This window comes from Elgaria multicarinata, chromosome 2 (genome assembly GCF_023053635.1).
Source record: "Elgaria multicarinata webbii isolate HBS135686 ecotype San Diego chromosome 2, rElgMul1.1.pri, whole genome shotgun sequence".
NCBI classification, from domain to species: domain Eukaryota; kingdom Metazoa; phylum Chordata; class Lepidosauria; order Squamata; family Anguidae; genus Elgaria; species Elgaria multicarinata.
In genome coordinates this window covers 112,459,816-112,477,614 of record NC_086172.1, presented here as the reverse complement: position 1 = coordinate 112,477,614, position 17,799 = coordinate 112,459,816, and the positions used below count along the sequence as shown (strand labels likewise).

Genomic DNA, 17,799 nt, shown 5'->3' with positions numbered 1-17,799 from the left:
CCCGCATTAACTTCTCAATCTAACTTACCTCACAACATTGGTGTTTTGATGAAATGGGATGCATAGAATGGCAAGAGATAAAAGTGGTTCATACTCAGCAAAATTCTGCAGTAATTACCTAAAATTGTGCTCTACTTTGCTTCCTTGAGATGAAGCCATTACAAGAAATATGATGAACAGAAACATCTGGGAAACTTTGGAGAGGAATCTGCATTGTAATGGTTTATATACAAATAGTGCAGGAATGCAGTTAACTACTCCTTTTCCCAGTTAAGCTGTTTTTTTCCAGAACAGTTAGTAACAACATATTACACATTTGTTAGAATTAATGAAATGTTTGCACACACAAAAACAAACCCTGCCTCTAATGTCAGTTGGAGCACAGTTTATATGTATACATGAATAGAAACAAGTTTGCTGTGCAATCTGCAATCAGAAAAACTGGGATATCTGTGACTTTTGAATAGAACAAATAGTCATATGTTATTCTCAAGTGTTCTGAAAATGTTTGCAGATCATTTAATCCAGATTCTTGAGATAAATTAGCTACTTTGTGATAGTAGAAATGACCCAGTCCCTTCTGGTATCTCTTGCATCAATCTAAACAACTTCGGGCTCGATTGTGTTATTTACTGTGTGTTGAAAGAAGGTGCTATGGTGAATACATGGAGATGCAGACAGGGTGCTTGGAGGGGTTCATGCCATAACTTGCCCTTTTGGCCCATGCCCATACTAGCTGGTAAAAGTCAATCAGGAGACCTTTGCCAACCTTATCAGTGTAGTGGTTAATGCATCTTTCTTAGAGGGGGGGATATTTCAATGGGCCTTTCATTAAAAAAAAAAAAGACTGTTGGATCCTCGGAGGGACCCAAACTTTTTAGAGTGCAATCCCATGGGATGTGCCCTGTCTACTCATAAGCTTCGAACCTGTATTCAATGCAGAGCAAGAGCTGCCTTGCTAAGGATACCTTGTAGCCACCCCCCAACCCAGGTCCCTTCCAGCCCCCCCAGCCCCCGAAACCAGGCTGAGAGGGGCTGGGGAGCACGGTTCCCTAGCTCCAAGTTTCGAGCCCGGTCTCTGAGGTGAAATATCAGATTGCTCCCTCCAAGAACCGGAATTTTGAATTGGGCATGGAAACATCTGCACTGGCAGTGAATGAAGATGCTTCAGATCAGTTAAATTTGTGAATATTGGTCCACATCTCTTAACAGACAGGCCACTGTATTCTGCATAGCGGAAGTTTTCAAATTGAAAGATACTTCAAAGAGAGTCCCATGTAGAACACATTGCAGTCATCTAATCTGGAGGTTGGTTAAGCATGAATGACAGTAGTCAGGTCTGTTATTTTTCAGCACCAGGTATAGCTGGTGTATAGCTGAAGTTGACAAAAGACACTCTGGGCCATAGCTGTGAGCTGAGAATCCAGGAGCAATGCCAAGTCCAGCCGTACCCCCTACAGTCATAAACCTCATACTTATAGGGAAACGTGGATGTGCCCAGAACTGTAACCTCCCTTAGGAGCAATGTCTTCTTTGTGGTAACACCTATGTTGTACAACCAAGGAAGATCCATTCAGCCTCCTCCTCCTTGCTTTCTGAAAACAGGCAAACACTTTTTGTTTTTATTAGCTTTTGAAATAACTGCTTTCTTTCCTGGCCTTCATATGGTTTCTGTTGCTGTGCTGTTTCTTTTTTGTTTTTATTCAGATTACATTTTTATCAGTGTTTCGTTATTTTTAAGCTTATGAAACCCATTTGAAATTTTAAAATACATAAATAGGAAAGAATTTAGGGGAAGGAAGGTGATGTAACAGGCATGGTGCAACAGGCCACGCCAATAGATGCAATGAATGTGGTAGAAACTCAGACACAAAGATCTGCTGTTTATAGCATCACTCCAGTTCCTAAGATTGGTTTTTGAGATTTCAGCGTTCAAATACTGGTTGAGTAGCAGGTAGTAGATTTGCCACTAACAATTGTAGCAAACAATTCGGACAACCTAGTTCGCATGAGCATGGATTGCCAGAATCAGAGAAATAAACACTTCAATATGAGCAGAGTAATCATTAGAGCCAGCCCTTAAAGGCACTGTGAAGCTGCTCTATTCAAGTTACTGTGAGCTTGCAGAAGTTTTCTTGCAGTTTCTTGAAGAACGTTTCCGCGAAATTTAAATGTCAGCATTTTGTGTAAACATCATCCCCATGTCACGATGTGCACTACTATTGTAAAAGAGATTTATAAGAAACAGTTCTGTCTTAGGGGGTTGTGTATTTCAAAAAGCCTAATATGTCACAGGATTCAGGAAGAACAATATTGCTTGTAATCTAGCAGTTCATAAACAGTTCACTCAAGAGCTCTAAATTAGGTGTGGTAGAATTGGCAGAACAGCGCATGACTTACAAAATACACTCTGGAAATTAAAATAATTGCCAATGAAAGCCACGTTTTGCAAATATTTTCAAATCCCTCTGGAAGCACCCCTCCCACATTCATGGGAATTTGTGGGGAGGGGGGCATTCAGAAGGTGAAACATATTTTTGCAGGCAACTGGCAAACGTGTCCAATGCCTTGGCAACTGGACCAGTGCTCCTTCTTGTGCTATGCCGCAGCAATGAAATCAATATAATATGCAAATGAGTGTAAGCCCAAAGGCACAAAAAGAATTTAATAGATAACATTAGGGAGGGCCTTCCAGCTGTTGTTGGACAGCAACTCCCTGAGCCAGCACAGCCAGTGGTGAGGGATTATGGAAATTGCAGTTCAATGACATCTGGATGACTACATGCTCCTGCATGCCTGTGTCCCTAAGTGCACCCAAGTGTAGGGTAGTTTCAGTGCCACCCCTCGCAAGATAGGGAAAACAGTCTCATACTTCCAAGGCGATTCAGAAACATTCCATCTTATCTTGTGCTTCAAGTGCAGCTTATGAAACCACCCTTACAGTGCAAGATGACATTTTACAGCACTAATAATACAAACTAACCAGGAACCGTTTGCGAAACATTATTTTCATCTATATAAATAAACAGAAATGCTTGAATGTCCTCAATAGACTCAAAAACCATACATCCGATTGTTATGAAACTTTTAAGATTTGTTCTATCTTTATCTAAGATGGTTTTAGGCAGTTTAGGCAGTCAGTGAATCATTTTTCTTTAAGATATACTGCTTCAATACTATTTGAACACTTCCAAACAAACTTTGCATCATGATACGGCACTGCAAGCAAATTTTAACCCTACATCATTCATATTTTTAGACATTAAAAAAGTCCCAAATATTGGGGGAGGGGACACATGTTGAAATAAAGAACAAGCACAGTTTGAAGCCAGGGAAGATTAGTAAACTGAGTTATAAACCTGGTCACTCCCCTCTGTTTTGCACCAGCTCTATCTAAGGGAGGCAGAATTGACAGACCCCTCCATCAGGAGGCTATAGAGGTGGACCATGGCAAGAGCTATGCCCAGGGGTGTCAGCAGGCATGACTTCACTCAGGCAGGGCGGGTACAATGTGTCCAACTGTGACAGCTGTGTAAGCTTGATTGTAGGCTTCTCTATAACAACCAAAAGGCAATTCCAACCCATGCAAAGCCGGTCCCATTCACTGGCTTAGAATATTTCTTATCCAGTCAAATCAAACTGACCTGACAAAATACTTGAAGTTGTGAGCTCTTTATATTCATTGCAAGTAAACATTTTTAGAATCCCCATCACAAACATGTGCTTATCCCCAAGATTTTGCCTCTTACTAAATGTACTAGAGACCTAATCATATGCAAGACTACAACTAACCTGTACTAAGATGTGCTTGACAACAACATTCTCAGATGGCAGTTCTCAGTCTTTTTCCTGCAAATGGGCACAATCAGCGGCTCCCCACGTGCTTCCTGGGACAGCTGACACATCCTTACGGAGCCCCACTGGGCAAGATTGGCAGGGGTCTCTGCCTCTCTTGCCTCTAGACTCTGTAGGCATGTGAAATAGTCAACGGAGCCCGCCACATGACACAATAATCAACAGTTCGGCAGATAGTCAACTCTGCACACCGTTTATTTATTTATTTATTGCATTTGTATACCGCCCCACAGCCGAAGCTCTCTGGGCGGTTCACATATTTGTGTTGGTTATTTGGGGGAAATAACTAAATGTGGTGTGGAAAAGGCTCACCAGACGACACAATAGTCAACAGTTTACTATTTAGGTAACAGTTGACTATTTAAGCAACCACTGACTTCCCAGTCTGACTGCCTTACTCACTCACTCCCTGCAAAGGAGAAACAAAGTGGCAGCAAAGGGGATATATAAATGTGGGTGCACACAGGTTGCCCATACTCTGGCTTATTAAGCCAGGATTTCATCATACAAATGTGGCTAATGTTGCAAAATGCCTTTGGGATGTGACACCGATGAGCCATATCTCTCATCAATCTCCACCCATGCAACACTCCTAGTTCTATCCACAACCATTTAGGTTACTAATGTTTTCACAGATGTATTTAAGAACATCATGACTGAGGGAAGCCAGTTCCACCTCCAAACTGCAGGTTGTGGCTGAACCATTTCAGCACCGCTATACGTTGTAGTCAGTTTTCTGGTTTAGAACAGAGTTTCATAATAAAATTCAACTAGTTCTTTTTAGCACAACATTTTATTAAAATTAACGTACTCCTTCATTGCTTCAGGGCCACAGAGGAGAGATACAATTGAGGCTTTCGCTAAATTATTTCTGAATAAGGACTCTCCAAAATTTATTTTGTTGCATATTTCTCAAATTTGTCTGTAATTTCTTTCTACTTTTTTGTATGTGCAATGTCTGGTCGGTGACCATAATAAAATTGATGATGATTATTTATTTAGAAATCAAATGTATCACGTGGTAAACTTGATGTTCCAGTCACTCTTTAGAGAAATGTCAAGACGATAATGGGCTTATTTAAATCAATATGATTTAATTTAGTAATTTAAATTCCAATTAATAACTTCTATATAAATTTAAATAAGCCACCTTGGCGCCCAACATTGGGAAAAAGGCAGGATATAAATATAATACTGAATAATTATTTGAATGCACATATTTTGGTTTTGTTACTACAAAAGTATTGCTTTGTAGCTAAGTAGAACCTTCAGATTAGTATTTAGGAGTATATTATTATTATTATTATTATTATTTATTTATTTATTTATTTATATAGCACCATCAATGTACATGGTGCTGTACAGAGTAAAACAGTAAATAGCAAGACTCTGCCGCATAGGCTTACAATCTAATACTAATATAATCTAATATATCTAAAACTTTTGTCATGCAGACTATATACCCTTTGCGCCAAAGAAATCTGATTTACTTAAGAGACAATCTCTGTTGTCTCATTCTGTACACATGCAAGGATACCAAGCAGGATGTTGTCAAGACTTCTAGTAAATAAAGAACTAAGAAACTAGTTTCATAAACCCAAAATGACTTTTATGTTTAGTTTTTCTCAAACAGCAGTCTACCATACCATGCACACAGTAAACTGCTTTTGAAACTGAAGAGAATTTCAAAAGCAGCTTGCCATATGTCCCAGAACAGGGTTATCTGTCCCATGCAAAGTCAAAAAAATCCATGGATGCAGTGCAAGCCTTTTGGTAAAGCCTAATTAGGTCTTTTAAGAGCCTGGCCTAAGTGCTTTCCAAGAACGACTCATAACTATTGGGTAGAGCAATTTTCCTCTATTAAAAGAATAAATGACCATGCTATCTAGTCAATAGAGTATAAATGTTAATAATTTGCTTCCAAAATAAAATTAAATGACATAATAGTAATACTTGAACTCAAAAGCCATTCCTACCCCTTAATTAATTTCATATAATGCCCAATAGGCAAAGCTCTCTGGGTGGTTTACAAAAATTGAAACCCCAAAAACATAGATAAAAACAACATACAAAAACATAAGCATTTTAAAACAATCAACAGTAATTCAGTGTAAGCTTTAGTTTGTGTAAGCTTTAATTCAGTGTGTTTGAGAGGTAATTGCAGATTGGGTTTTAAGAGATTTTTTTAAGTCAAGGCTTTCACATGTCTCTTTGTAAAATTAATACATGTTTCAATTTAGCATGAGGTAGATGGGTTTATTTTAGAAATAGACACACAGCAAAATCCTGTACACGTCTATTCAAAATTAAGTCCCAATGAGGTCAATGGGCCTTAGTGTGAGGTTGATCTGACTTTCTTCTTAAGTTACCCCAATTTAAATAAGTTTTTCAAATCTTCGCTTTCTTTCTACCCTGTTCCAGGCCAGCAAATGGTACAGTCTTGCAAATGGTACAACGTATATTCAGTAACATCTAAAGTCTATTGGACTCTATAAACATTGGACTTAAATTAATCATATTTCCTTTGGGTCTAGTCCAGGGGTATTGGATCTCAGGTGTGAACTCAGTGTGAGTAGACATGTGAAGGATTGCACTGTAAGTGGAGGAGCAAATGAAATTAACCACTAACTAGGAAAACACATTTAAATACAACAGGAGCTCAGGTTGCCAATAGAAAGGTGGATCCTTTAACCTAAATATTTTTTAAGAGAATAGATAATGCATTCTGTTGTGTTGACTAAGATTTTGGGGAGGTAGACTCAGTATTTTTACACTCAGTATCTTGCAGAGGCTAGATAATTTCCCACAAGTGGCTGGTTGGCCACTGTGTGAACAGAATTCTGGTCTAGATGGACTCTTGGTTTGATCCAGCATGGCTCTTATTAATATGGGATAGTCATATTAGGTAAAAACACATAATATGCCGCTTCTTGTAACCTATTATTACTTTATCTATATTCTCTTTTTTGTTACAGAACTCAAGGTAGAGAATGCAAAATTAAAGTTATTGTAATTACAAAAATATTCTATTTAAAATATTAAAACTAATAAACCATCAATTAATTACTGCTTAGAAGTTTTTTTCAAAACAAAAAAATTCCTCCAGAACAGAACTTGAACCATATTATATAAGCAAAGAAAACACCTGATACAGTTCACTCTGTCTCCACCAGAATCAAAATAAGCACGTAATAAAAACAAGATCAAGGAGGATTAATATATTCTGGGTTTGTACAGGTTTTATTGCCCTGCCCTCTTCAAGGTTTGGACCTAGGAAACATTAGGAAGAGACAGGAGTTTGGGCAACATACAAGTAGAACATGAAGTGATGACCCCATATAACATGTATGTGAAGTGACAGGACATATCACCTTATGAGTACAGTATAATGAGACCATATGTATAAAATGGAGCCATATGTTTGATATTTAGTGTTGATACCTAGTTGCAACAGTTTCAAGCGTATTAGTTTGCTACAACCCACTGTGAAAATAATCATTACGTACCTATTTTAAAATTTTCTCACATGAACCAGAACTGATTCAGTTGGTTATATATGCAGAACTAGTTACTAAACTAGTTATTGGCCTGAATTGGAACAGTTTTAGTTAGCTAATTAACTAGTTAACTCTTCAATAAATTTCAACATATTTTCATATTATCAAAATCACAAAGTATGTCCATTTTTATGCACGTATGTTCTGCTCCCTGCTCTGCGTTTTAGCTAGTCAGGCATTTTTGCTGTCTAGGAGTGTATAAAGGGAGTAAAAGATTACTACAAAACTGAAAGTTAACCTATTTACTACTCAGTCAGAAATTTACAGCAATGCAACAAGTTTTCAATGCCAATTAAAATGGTTGTTTATATTAGCAATAGAGATGAAAATAAACCAACCTGCTGTCTTGCACACTATTTCCTAGGAACACTTTTACTTATACTTCAGTTTATTAAAAACCAGGGTGACATACCCCATATTTGTAGATCAGACCAAGAACCCATAAAATATAATCTCTTACCAGTAACTAATGACTTCAACATCTCTTACCCATTTAATAAAATGATTAATAATCAGATAAATAGTAAGAAGCCAGAGCTATGATTTGATATTATCCAAAAGAAATTGCAAAATAATATTCCTAAGTTGTTTGTACAGAGACTTCATACTACTGCTTTAGTCCTAGTTCAGCAATTTTCTAAACCATGGTTTGAAGGACTTGAAATAAACTGATTACCAAAGGCATAGCTGTTATTGCAGAAAAAAACAAAGATTTTCATTGCACTTAAAAGATAAACAAATTTAGTCCAAGAAAACTTATGCAAAATAAATTCATTAGTCTTTAAGATGCCACACAACTCTTTGTTGTTTGAGTAAACTGAGTTTGCACACTTTTCTGCAGGGCTGCTCAATTTCCTTTTCAACACAGCATCCAAAATCAACAGCTATGGGTTAGTCCTTGGACTCCAACTCAGAACTGGAAGTTATGGTTTGAAGGAGTTCCAGTTTAGAATGTAAGAGAGAACCACAGTTTGTCAAATTAGGGTTAGCACTAGATACAGAACTGAAAGGGAAGCTGTGCATAAGAAGAGACAAGTGAACATACAGTCTTGCAAATTGTTTTGATTCTTCAAACTAAGGTCTGAAATGAGGCACCATATCCAATTGTCAGAGTTATTAACTAGCTCCAGTACATTGGGAAGCCCATGTTTTTAGTACATCCACTACTTCAGTAACCAATCACAGCTACAGGATCACTAAACTTAGTTATCAATCCACTTTTTCTTTGAACGATACAAACTTCTCTGTGGCTGAGCTGCATTTCATCTTGACTCCGGTACCATCTATTAGCATTACCTCTTATTTCTGCTAAACCAATGATCTCCATGTCTGTTATTTTCTACTTCTTTTTCTGTTATTGGGCACTGATGACATTCTGTAACCACCATATATTCACCTAGGTATGACTCTTTGGTGGCACTAATATCAATGAGCAAATTAAGCATGTGCTTTAATTTCTTCCAAAGCTTTAAAACTTTGACTGGATTCTACCAGGTTTTGTACGTTGGCATCTTTCTTTATGAAATGATACACAACTTACAGTACAGCATCTGATTGAGCATCATCGATGACAAATGATCAGTGTCTAAGTATACTTCTCCTCCTGGTGTAAACTAGTAGTTGTTTTTACACAACAAGCCTCCCAACATTATTACATCCATTAATAACACTTTACTAATTGCTGAGTTGCTGTCCACTTTTGGAAGAGGAAAACACAGTTTGGCATAACTACTGGCAGCCACGATAAATGCAGAGATTCCAAGACTGAAAGATTAGCCTTGTTAGTCTTGCAGGAAAAACAAAATACTGTCCAAAGGGCAACGTATCATTTTGCCCAGAGTTCTCTGAACAATCCAAGGAGTAAACAGTAACCTGACCCACTCATTATCTACAAACAGTTTTACTTGCACTTTGCCCCCATTTAAGCAATCTGCTTATTCATGGTATCTCTTGCAAAACCAACGTTTCAGAGTGAGAGTTAGAATAATGGACAGGACCCCATATGGTTTAATAGTCACGAACGAGAGGGGATTTTCACATTTCTACAGGGTGAAAATGTGCAACCATCCCCCCTCCCCATTAAAGCTACAGAAGCCCCATCCTCCTTCGCTGGCATTTCTCCCTCTCCGCCCCCCATAGTAACGCATATTGTCCTTTTCCCATTCGCGGCATCCAACGCTGACAACAGAAAGAGCACTCTTACTCGCCGTCTGGCTGGGTTTGAGGAAATTTCCTACCACCATCTCCATCCCGAATCAAAAGACGACGATGATGATGACGACGTGCCCCCCTCCCTTCAGTGTGACGATGGACGCGCCCACCGAACAGCATTGTTAAGGCTGTTAGTGAATGGGAAACGGACACGGACCTGGGTGGAATATGCCAATAGGTTAATCGGGGGGTGTCATTCTTTGGTACCTGTAAGCCCCGCTGCTCTTTCCAGCATTTCAGCTGCTCACTAGCGTAGTCGCGACTGCCGGCCATTTTGTAAGACTCAAGGGAGACCCTCAATGGTGGGGGGCGAGGAGGGACTTTGGAGCAGCTGAGCGCCCTTCTCCCAACCCGCAGCCAAATCACTGCCGCTTCCACCACCTCTTCTGCCGCCGCCCGTTTGACTCTGATCAGCAGAGAACTCGGAGGTTAACCACTTCAAAGGAATGATAAGTACACCAACCCCGCCCTCGCGCTTCCTCATTGGCCAGGGGCTGCTTCGCTGTTCTCTTTCTTGAAAGCTAATTGGCTCCTAAGAAAGGGTGGCTAAGGAGTTTGCAGAGCCGGAGAGAAAATGTGGAAGAGTTGTAGAACCGAGAGGACAAACAATCCCCTTCTTTACCTACACGCTTGCGCCAAAAGAAGACCCGCTGTAGGTCAGTGGGGCTTACTCGAAGGAAAGGGTGTACAGGATTATAGCCATTGCTATGCTCCACCTGCTGTTCACTGTCTTCTGTTCTAACTTTGTTCCTGGAAGAGAGAACGGAAAGTACTAGCAGAATCTTGCTTTTAAAGTTCTTAGCAATCCAAACCAGGGACGGCTATCTTCTATATTTGGGAAGAGGGGGGAGTTGGAGGATTGCTATTTTCTAACTCATCTAGGAGGCAAAAGCATGATTTGCTGCACAATCCACCTTTATCAGAGATGATGAGGCAGTTCTATAATAAAGGTTGTCAGCTGTTGATCAGAGGCTTCATGTACATACTGCATTGGCGCGCGCACACACTTTTTTAAAAAAAATACATGTAAATTTTTACTCTTTTTTTTTTAACCATGCATTGATTAAAATTTGGTTGAGGGCAGATAAAACTACTTTGTGAACTAGACCCGTCAATTCACCATCATTAAAGGGCCAGGAAGGAACTACTTAGTAGAAACTGGAAGATCATGAAGGCTAAGGTTACATTTTGCCATTCTTTAGCGGTGGGGAATGGTTTGTGAAGGAAGGCTGCTTAACCCGTTCACCTCTGGTTCTTATCCAGCTCAGAATCATCCACCCCAACTGCTTTTTGGCGGGGCACAGCAGATACTTAGTCTCCACATAATCCCATGCATCTGTGAAAAACAGCCTCTCCTGTCTGGCCCGAGTTGTACAGGACTATTTTGTGTTAAAACAAACAGCAGATAAAAGAATAATGGAGCTCTATATAATTTGTAGTTTGAGCATAAGAGCCACAATCACAAAATCAAATTGTTCCTCTAGCAAGAGCAAAAACACTACTATAAAGTCTGCATTCCATTCAAGGAGCCACCTTACAATAATAGTTCTTTTCTTCATCCTTGCATATTGGATATTTAATCTATGCACCTGTAGCAGAAACACATTTATTCTGTATTTTTTCTACAGTACAATATCAACACATATTTCATATATACAGATAAATGACTGTGTAAGAAAAGCAACCCTCAATACAAAATAACGTAGGGAAAACATCCAAGACACTAAAATATTTTTTCATGACTTCCTAAAGTAATAGTATTTTATTAAAGACATGTTAATGGTAGCCATAAATTTGAACTATCTGCCTGAAAATGAGTGTCAGGATGACACTTCTTTAACTTAAAATTCATGACCTTATTTATATTCAGCATTCCCTATCTCAAGTATAACAGGTCTAATTAGTATGTTTAATACTTTTTCTATCTATATCTGGTTATCTATATCTATAGCTTGTTGTCCTGAACACTAAATATGCAAGGTAGTTATTAAGACCTATTTACATAACATTAATCATTCTAATGGTATCATGCCTACACTTCTGCATCAGTAAATCTGCCCCTGAATTTGCATGTATTGGTTAAATAAAAGTGAGGGAAATGGAAGAGAACTTGATTCCATGATAATACTTTGTACTATGCCACTATGTTGATACCATACCTGCATTTTTCACCAAGATAATCATAAGAGTAAATGTCATCATTATCTCCTTCAAGGACAGATTCAAAGTGGTCTTTGTCAGCTTGGGTTTCACAATGTTGTACATAGTCAATAATTTGACTAGCATCATAGGCTATCAAAAGAAGGCTACCTGGCTTATTCACTCCAGATGGTAATGACTACCCCTTTTAGCCCAGTGTGTGGAATACTCTGACCCTGGAATTAAGGCATATGCAAACAATTCTGACGTTTTAGGTACATGCTAAAAACATTTTTTTACCCATGCTTTCCCAGCTGAATTTGCATGCTTTTTTGTTGATCAGGTATGCTGCTAGTTATTCTTTTAGATATGTATATGTTAAAATAGAAATTATTTTTATATTTTATTGTAATTTTAACTGTTTTGTGCGGTATACCACTCTAGTAAATCCCTGTGTTAAATCATATATACATCTATTAAATAAATAAAAGGGTTCTCCTCCTTTTCATTCACATCAATGAAAAGGTCAGGCTTGCACACAATAAATAATTAAAATGGGGAGAATTATATTTTTCCTTATAGCTGTGGACATTAAAGAATATTAAATTTAAATATGACTAAGAAATATAAATCATTAATAATCTCAGTACAAATGAATTCAATTGACTATGACAACACCCATAACCTGCTTTCCTATTCTGATTATAGAAAGTACCTTTCATATTTCACATACAGAGGTTATATGTAAACCGCCCAGAGAGCTTCGGCTATTAGGCGGTATAAAAATGTAATAAATAAATAAATAAAATAAATATGTATTGCGTAGAATGAATTTATTGCATCTTGTAGGTGTGACAAGTTCTATATGTGTGTGTTGTGAGATAAGTATGAGTAATAAAATGTATTCTTAGAAAAGAAGGAAGATTGCCACATGCTTAGGCTGGCTTCGCCCATCATGCCTCCCTTTTAGATAAATATAAAACTCTTGATATTGACTGTTAAATTGATAAAAACCTAGGTTTTACTATGTTAACTATACGCTTGCTACTGTTTTCATTATCCTTTTAGTGATTAAAATTGGTGTGTATTTAAGAATGCTTGTGAACTGTCCCATCTCAGCTAAAGCTTGTTATTCTCTTAGGTTGTACAAGCAATAAAAATGTATTCTTTCATACCAAATTTGTGTTGTCTAGCTTGAAAGAAGTTTCAAAGTCCACTTTCCATCTATTAATTCTTACAGCCCAAAACACCTGGCAAAGATTTGTAACTCTATCATTGAGTAGGATCTGTCTTTTAAAGCTGTTGTATTCTCTCTTGGTCTGGTGAATCTCAGGTACACCCATTCAGTTTGAGAAACAACTTAGTCAGATAGAGTGAGAAGTAGTTACTCCTCTCACCTACACCAATTTCTGGTGCTTTGCAGAGCACTCCAATCTATATGTGAGTTGTCAGTTTTAAGTCCCATAGGGTGGTGGTGGTCAAACAGGGCTTCTAGAATGTTAGAAAGCTGCTACAAAAGGTCTCAAGCTAAGCATAATCATTTAAAATCTTATTGGGAATTGTAAGGAAACATTCTATTTCTAAGGCTTTCCATCCAAATCTTATTTCTAAACCAAACTGTGGTGTCTCCAGGGTTCCTAATAATGGCTAAGCTTATGTTTGCTCTCCCTTTCACTGCTGTGAATACCAGTTGTGTCAGAATCACCTTTGGATATATTAGCCATTGATTCTTTATGCACCCATTTTGGGGATAGGGTTCAGCACCTTGGATAGCTCCTTTCGAGTTCTGGCTGATTCTGACTGAAACACAGAATAGACTCATAGCCCCATTGAAATCGGAGCCACCAGCCCCCACTGGTTAAACATGTATTCAGATAAGTTCATGCTTGCATGTGAACAAGAACATGTGGCAACAAAATCATACATAAGTTATTATTCTAATAAACCTTTGCATTATGCTGCTGAAACAGCATTTTTGGATTGATAACACAAATAATGTCATTGGTAATAACAAGTAACCAACACACATGCAATAATAGTAACCAACATTTAGTAGATCTTACGTGATTCTAACAGTGATATAAAATATATCAGACAGTATTTAGTAATGATATGTGGAATTTTTTTGCTAATCAGTGATGATACATAGTATGGATAAATAATTTCTGGCAATTTTGCTTTTTCAGGTGAAGGCATTAGACAGCTACTTTAGATATTTTGAGCACTTATATGTGCACAGTAGGATTCCTTTTTTCAATCCAATCCCCCTTCTTCATGCCATATCATAAGCAGGTTTTGATACTTGTTTTACTTTGTTTCTTAAACGTATATCCCACTCTTTCAGCAGGAAGCTCAGATAGCTTACATAGAAGCCCCAGTGATTTCTTCATTCAGGCACTGATCACGACCACACCTGGTGAGCTTTACACAATGCACTACTTTCCAAGTAATTTGCCATGAGGGTTGAAGGGCTGGTGTTTGAAAACCAAACAAAGAAACCCCCAAACATCTTTGGGGTGCAAATCTCATTATGTAGTTCTTTAGATCCTAACCATAATACATTTTAGATAATTAGAAGGTACCGTGAAGGTTGTCTAATGCAACACACATGCACACTCAACTGAAAATTATCCCATACATGAACTATTCTAGACAGAACTTCCAGAGACAATTTCATGAATTTCCTATGCAGTTTGTTCCATGGCTCAATTGTTCTTACTGTTAGAAAGCACTTTTTTAATATTTATTTATTTATCATTACATTGAGCCTGCTTGGACAGAGAGGAAGCATCAATAACAGAATTATGTCCTTAACAAAATATATCTCTGTAGAAGAAGCACGTGAGAGAGAGCTTCGGCTATTGGGCAGTATAAAAATGGAATGAATGAATGAATGAATGAATGTGGATATCGTAGAATAACATGAGCACATGTTATCAAATGTATACAATCCATGAAAGCTTACCTCTCAACTGTATCAAAATCGATTTGTTATAGTCTACAACTTGGATCCAAAAATGTCTTGCATGCCTGAAAATGCATTTCTGCTCATGCAAGACAGACAGAACCTCAAATTCTGGCAATTACCCTGTCCTCCCATGCCCTAGTCCATGCTGTTACAGATGGTCTTAACCCTCAAGATGACAAATCCATCCCTTTGGAAGGAATGGATGAGGAAAGTCACCTTCTACACACACCCTTCCTTCAGAACTTCTCTGGTTCCAAGCCAAGTTCAGCCCTCACCCTAGATTTCTATGCACTTTCCTACAGTTAAGCCCTACTGAACAGAATTAAACTTACTTCTGAATAAACCTGCAGAGAATTTCAGTCAGTGCAGATGTTTATAGATGGCAAAAGGAATATCCTTGCTATAAAGAAATGGCATGTTCTATGTTCAAGCCTCTTTTTGTTGAGCTAGAACCACCAGAAAATATTATTTTCCCACTTGCTCATATACTTGAGGATGATTTTGGCAGCATGCCATAGTAATAATAGTATTTCAGTAAGTTGAGCCCCACCTTGTTGAATAACCACTTTCTCAGCTCTTAACTGAAGGAAAAACTTCTTTGCTTTCAAAGCAAGCACAGAGATTTACCTCATTTCTCTCTAGTAGTCCAAAAGATAACTTCCTTTCCCACCCACCACCCACCCCAAATGTTGTGGTCTATATATATTTTTCTCCTCTTTATTTTGGAAGGTTGAGCATCCTTTGTGGTAGACTAAAAATATTGCATTTCAAATATTCGCTTTTTTAACTTGATGATTACTAGATATACTTTATTATCTTCAAGGTTATTGGTTCATTACATAAGCATAGAAAATGTAGAAAGAAAGGAGGTAACTGACATTTGATTTTTATATTGCAATATTTACCATCTTTGTCTTATTTTTTTCACATAACTTATAAAATGTTAGTTACAGAATACATGAGTGAAAAATAACTAGAGTTTAGCACCATAAAGAATTCAGACTTTCTAAATCATTACAAGCACAAAACAAGGTGCAAGGCACTCTTGTGGCGTAACAGCAACACCTAGATGATTTTTATATGGATTTGCTTTGGCACAGCCACATCCAATCAATTTCAGAATAGATTCAGGAGCATATGGAACTCTGTATGGAAGTGTAACTGGTACAAGGGATTTGTTCAGTTCATCTTCTTTGAGAGTGTCAACAAACACGTAGATAGGGACATTGTTTACTTCCAGATTCAGGAAATAAAGATCTAATGATTTTAATCAAGCCTAAAGCAGCTGCCATCATGGCTCAGCACATTGTATGTCAAATGGCCGGCAACTTATTAATAAATATTGCTTACAGTTACCCAGTAGCATATGGTGGATATTCCAGTCATTCTCTTATCTAGAATTATTTTGCAGATAGTACATATCTGCTTTAGTTTGCAAAAAAAAAAAAATCTTATAGGATTCTGCCCCATATTCCTAGGACCAAGCAACCTAATTAATCTCCATGGGTGAAGAATCAACTGAGAGAAATCAAAGTATTTTATTCACAGAGGGATGAAGAAAGACTATGTAAAAATAATAAAGCTTTGAGTGCTCACTGAAGGTGTGGTTATTTTTATTGTAGATAATGCGTTTATGCTGTTTGTAGACTCTGCAGAGAGGCTTTGCACATGTGATGCTATGAAAGCATTGCAAAAATTATTGTTATAACAACATTTTTAAATTTAATATAAATTAATTGGGGCTGCCTTTAAAGATAAAACTCTCTCATATATAAAACTGTTTTGTTAGATGAAATAATAAGGCTTTCAAACAGCAAATGGCAGCCTGTCTTACAATAATATAGGTAAAATAGACTCAAACTATGTGTGAGAGCAGCAAATCAGGGGGAGGGTATGCAAAAGGGTGAAGTGTGTTATTTCACCACAATCTTCTAGCTGGGATAAAAGAACTTGAGGCAAGGAATTGTAGCAAGTAGGGCTGTACACCGCCTCGGGCCAAGTCCCCAAAACCAAGTTGAGGAAGGTCGATTCGGGCCTGCCTCAGCCTGAATTTGAGGCAGTAGCAGGTCGGCCCAGGCACACAAGGCCAAAGTGGATTGGTACCAAAGCCCTCAGAGTGATTTGGGCCTATTTGGGGAAGTGGTAGGCCACTGCCCCCTGCCTGTCCATTGGACATAAGTCCATCATCTTTACATATACTTTGGAACTTAGAATCATAAACCTCTAATATCAAGAGGAAAACTAATGTGGGATCATCTGGTTTGATGTAGGATCCTTCCTACATAAGAGTTATAATTTTAAAATATAATCTACATTTGTTATATGATATATTTGATTCTACTGAGAAAATCTTCATCTTGCATCATGGAAAAAACAAATATTCAGGGCCTTATCAAGCTACAAAGGCACAAGTATTATTTATTTCTTGCAGGAGACCCATCCATCATTCCTCAGAGTAATAAAGTATTACATTTTCCTAGCCAAAAAAAAGCTGCAGTATTCTACTGATGGCAACAGATGATTGTTTTCCTAGCTACCATTTAACTTGAGGTAAGGAGCATTTGTGGAATGGAGTTATGTGACTGACATGGGCATCTATTGGATTATCATGGATGGCAATCCTATGCCCATACCATATTGAAAGCATTTACAAATTATTATATTGATTTTTGGGGGTTCTTTTGCACTTTTTAATCATTATTGGCTTTGTGCTGCCCAATTGTTACACCAAACAATGTAGAAAATTCACACCAACCTCTATTTCAGAACATAATTACCCTGTTCAGATAACACACTAAGCCATGGTGGTTAAGCATTTTAAGCTAAACATTATGGCTTAGCGAATCGTGTTAACCAGTGTGTGTACCTGAGTTTAAAGACCAGGGATAGACTGGGGTAGAGTACCAGCCACCCCGCTGCCTAGCAGACTCCCTGGTTGAGCTCACAGAACTGATCTCGAGTTGGTGTTGGAGTCACCCAGGTTTTTGGTCCTGGGTGACTTCAACATCCCATTCAAGACCAGTTTGGCAGGTGCAGCTTGGGAGTTCATGGCATCCATGACAAACATGG

General features: G+C 38.0%; 1 protein-coding gene across 2 annotated transcripts in view; it reads right to left on the bottom strand.

Annotated features, from left to right (window-relative positions):
- Positions 1 to 17,799, bottom strand: part of CAT (catalase) — a 56,008-nt gene that overhangs the window by 17,355 nt on the left and 20,854 nt on the right. Inside the window, exon 1 of one of the 2 annotated variants that reach the window (XM_063117417.1) lies at positions 9,831 to 10,029. The exons of the other annotated variant lie outside the window; for it this stretch is intronic. Within the exon in view, the coding sequence (XP_062973487.1) occupies positions 9,831 to 9,896 (66 nt within the window). The 5' untranslated portion in view covers positions 9,897 to 10,029. Of the gene's footprint in view, positions 1 to 9,830; positions 10,030 to 17,799 lie in introns of those variants that run through there. 2 annotated transcript variants of the gene reach the window in all.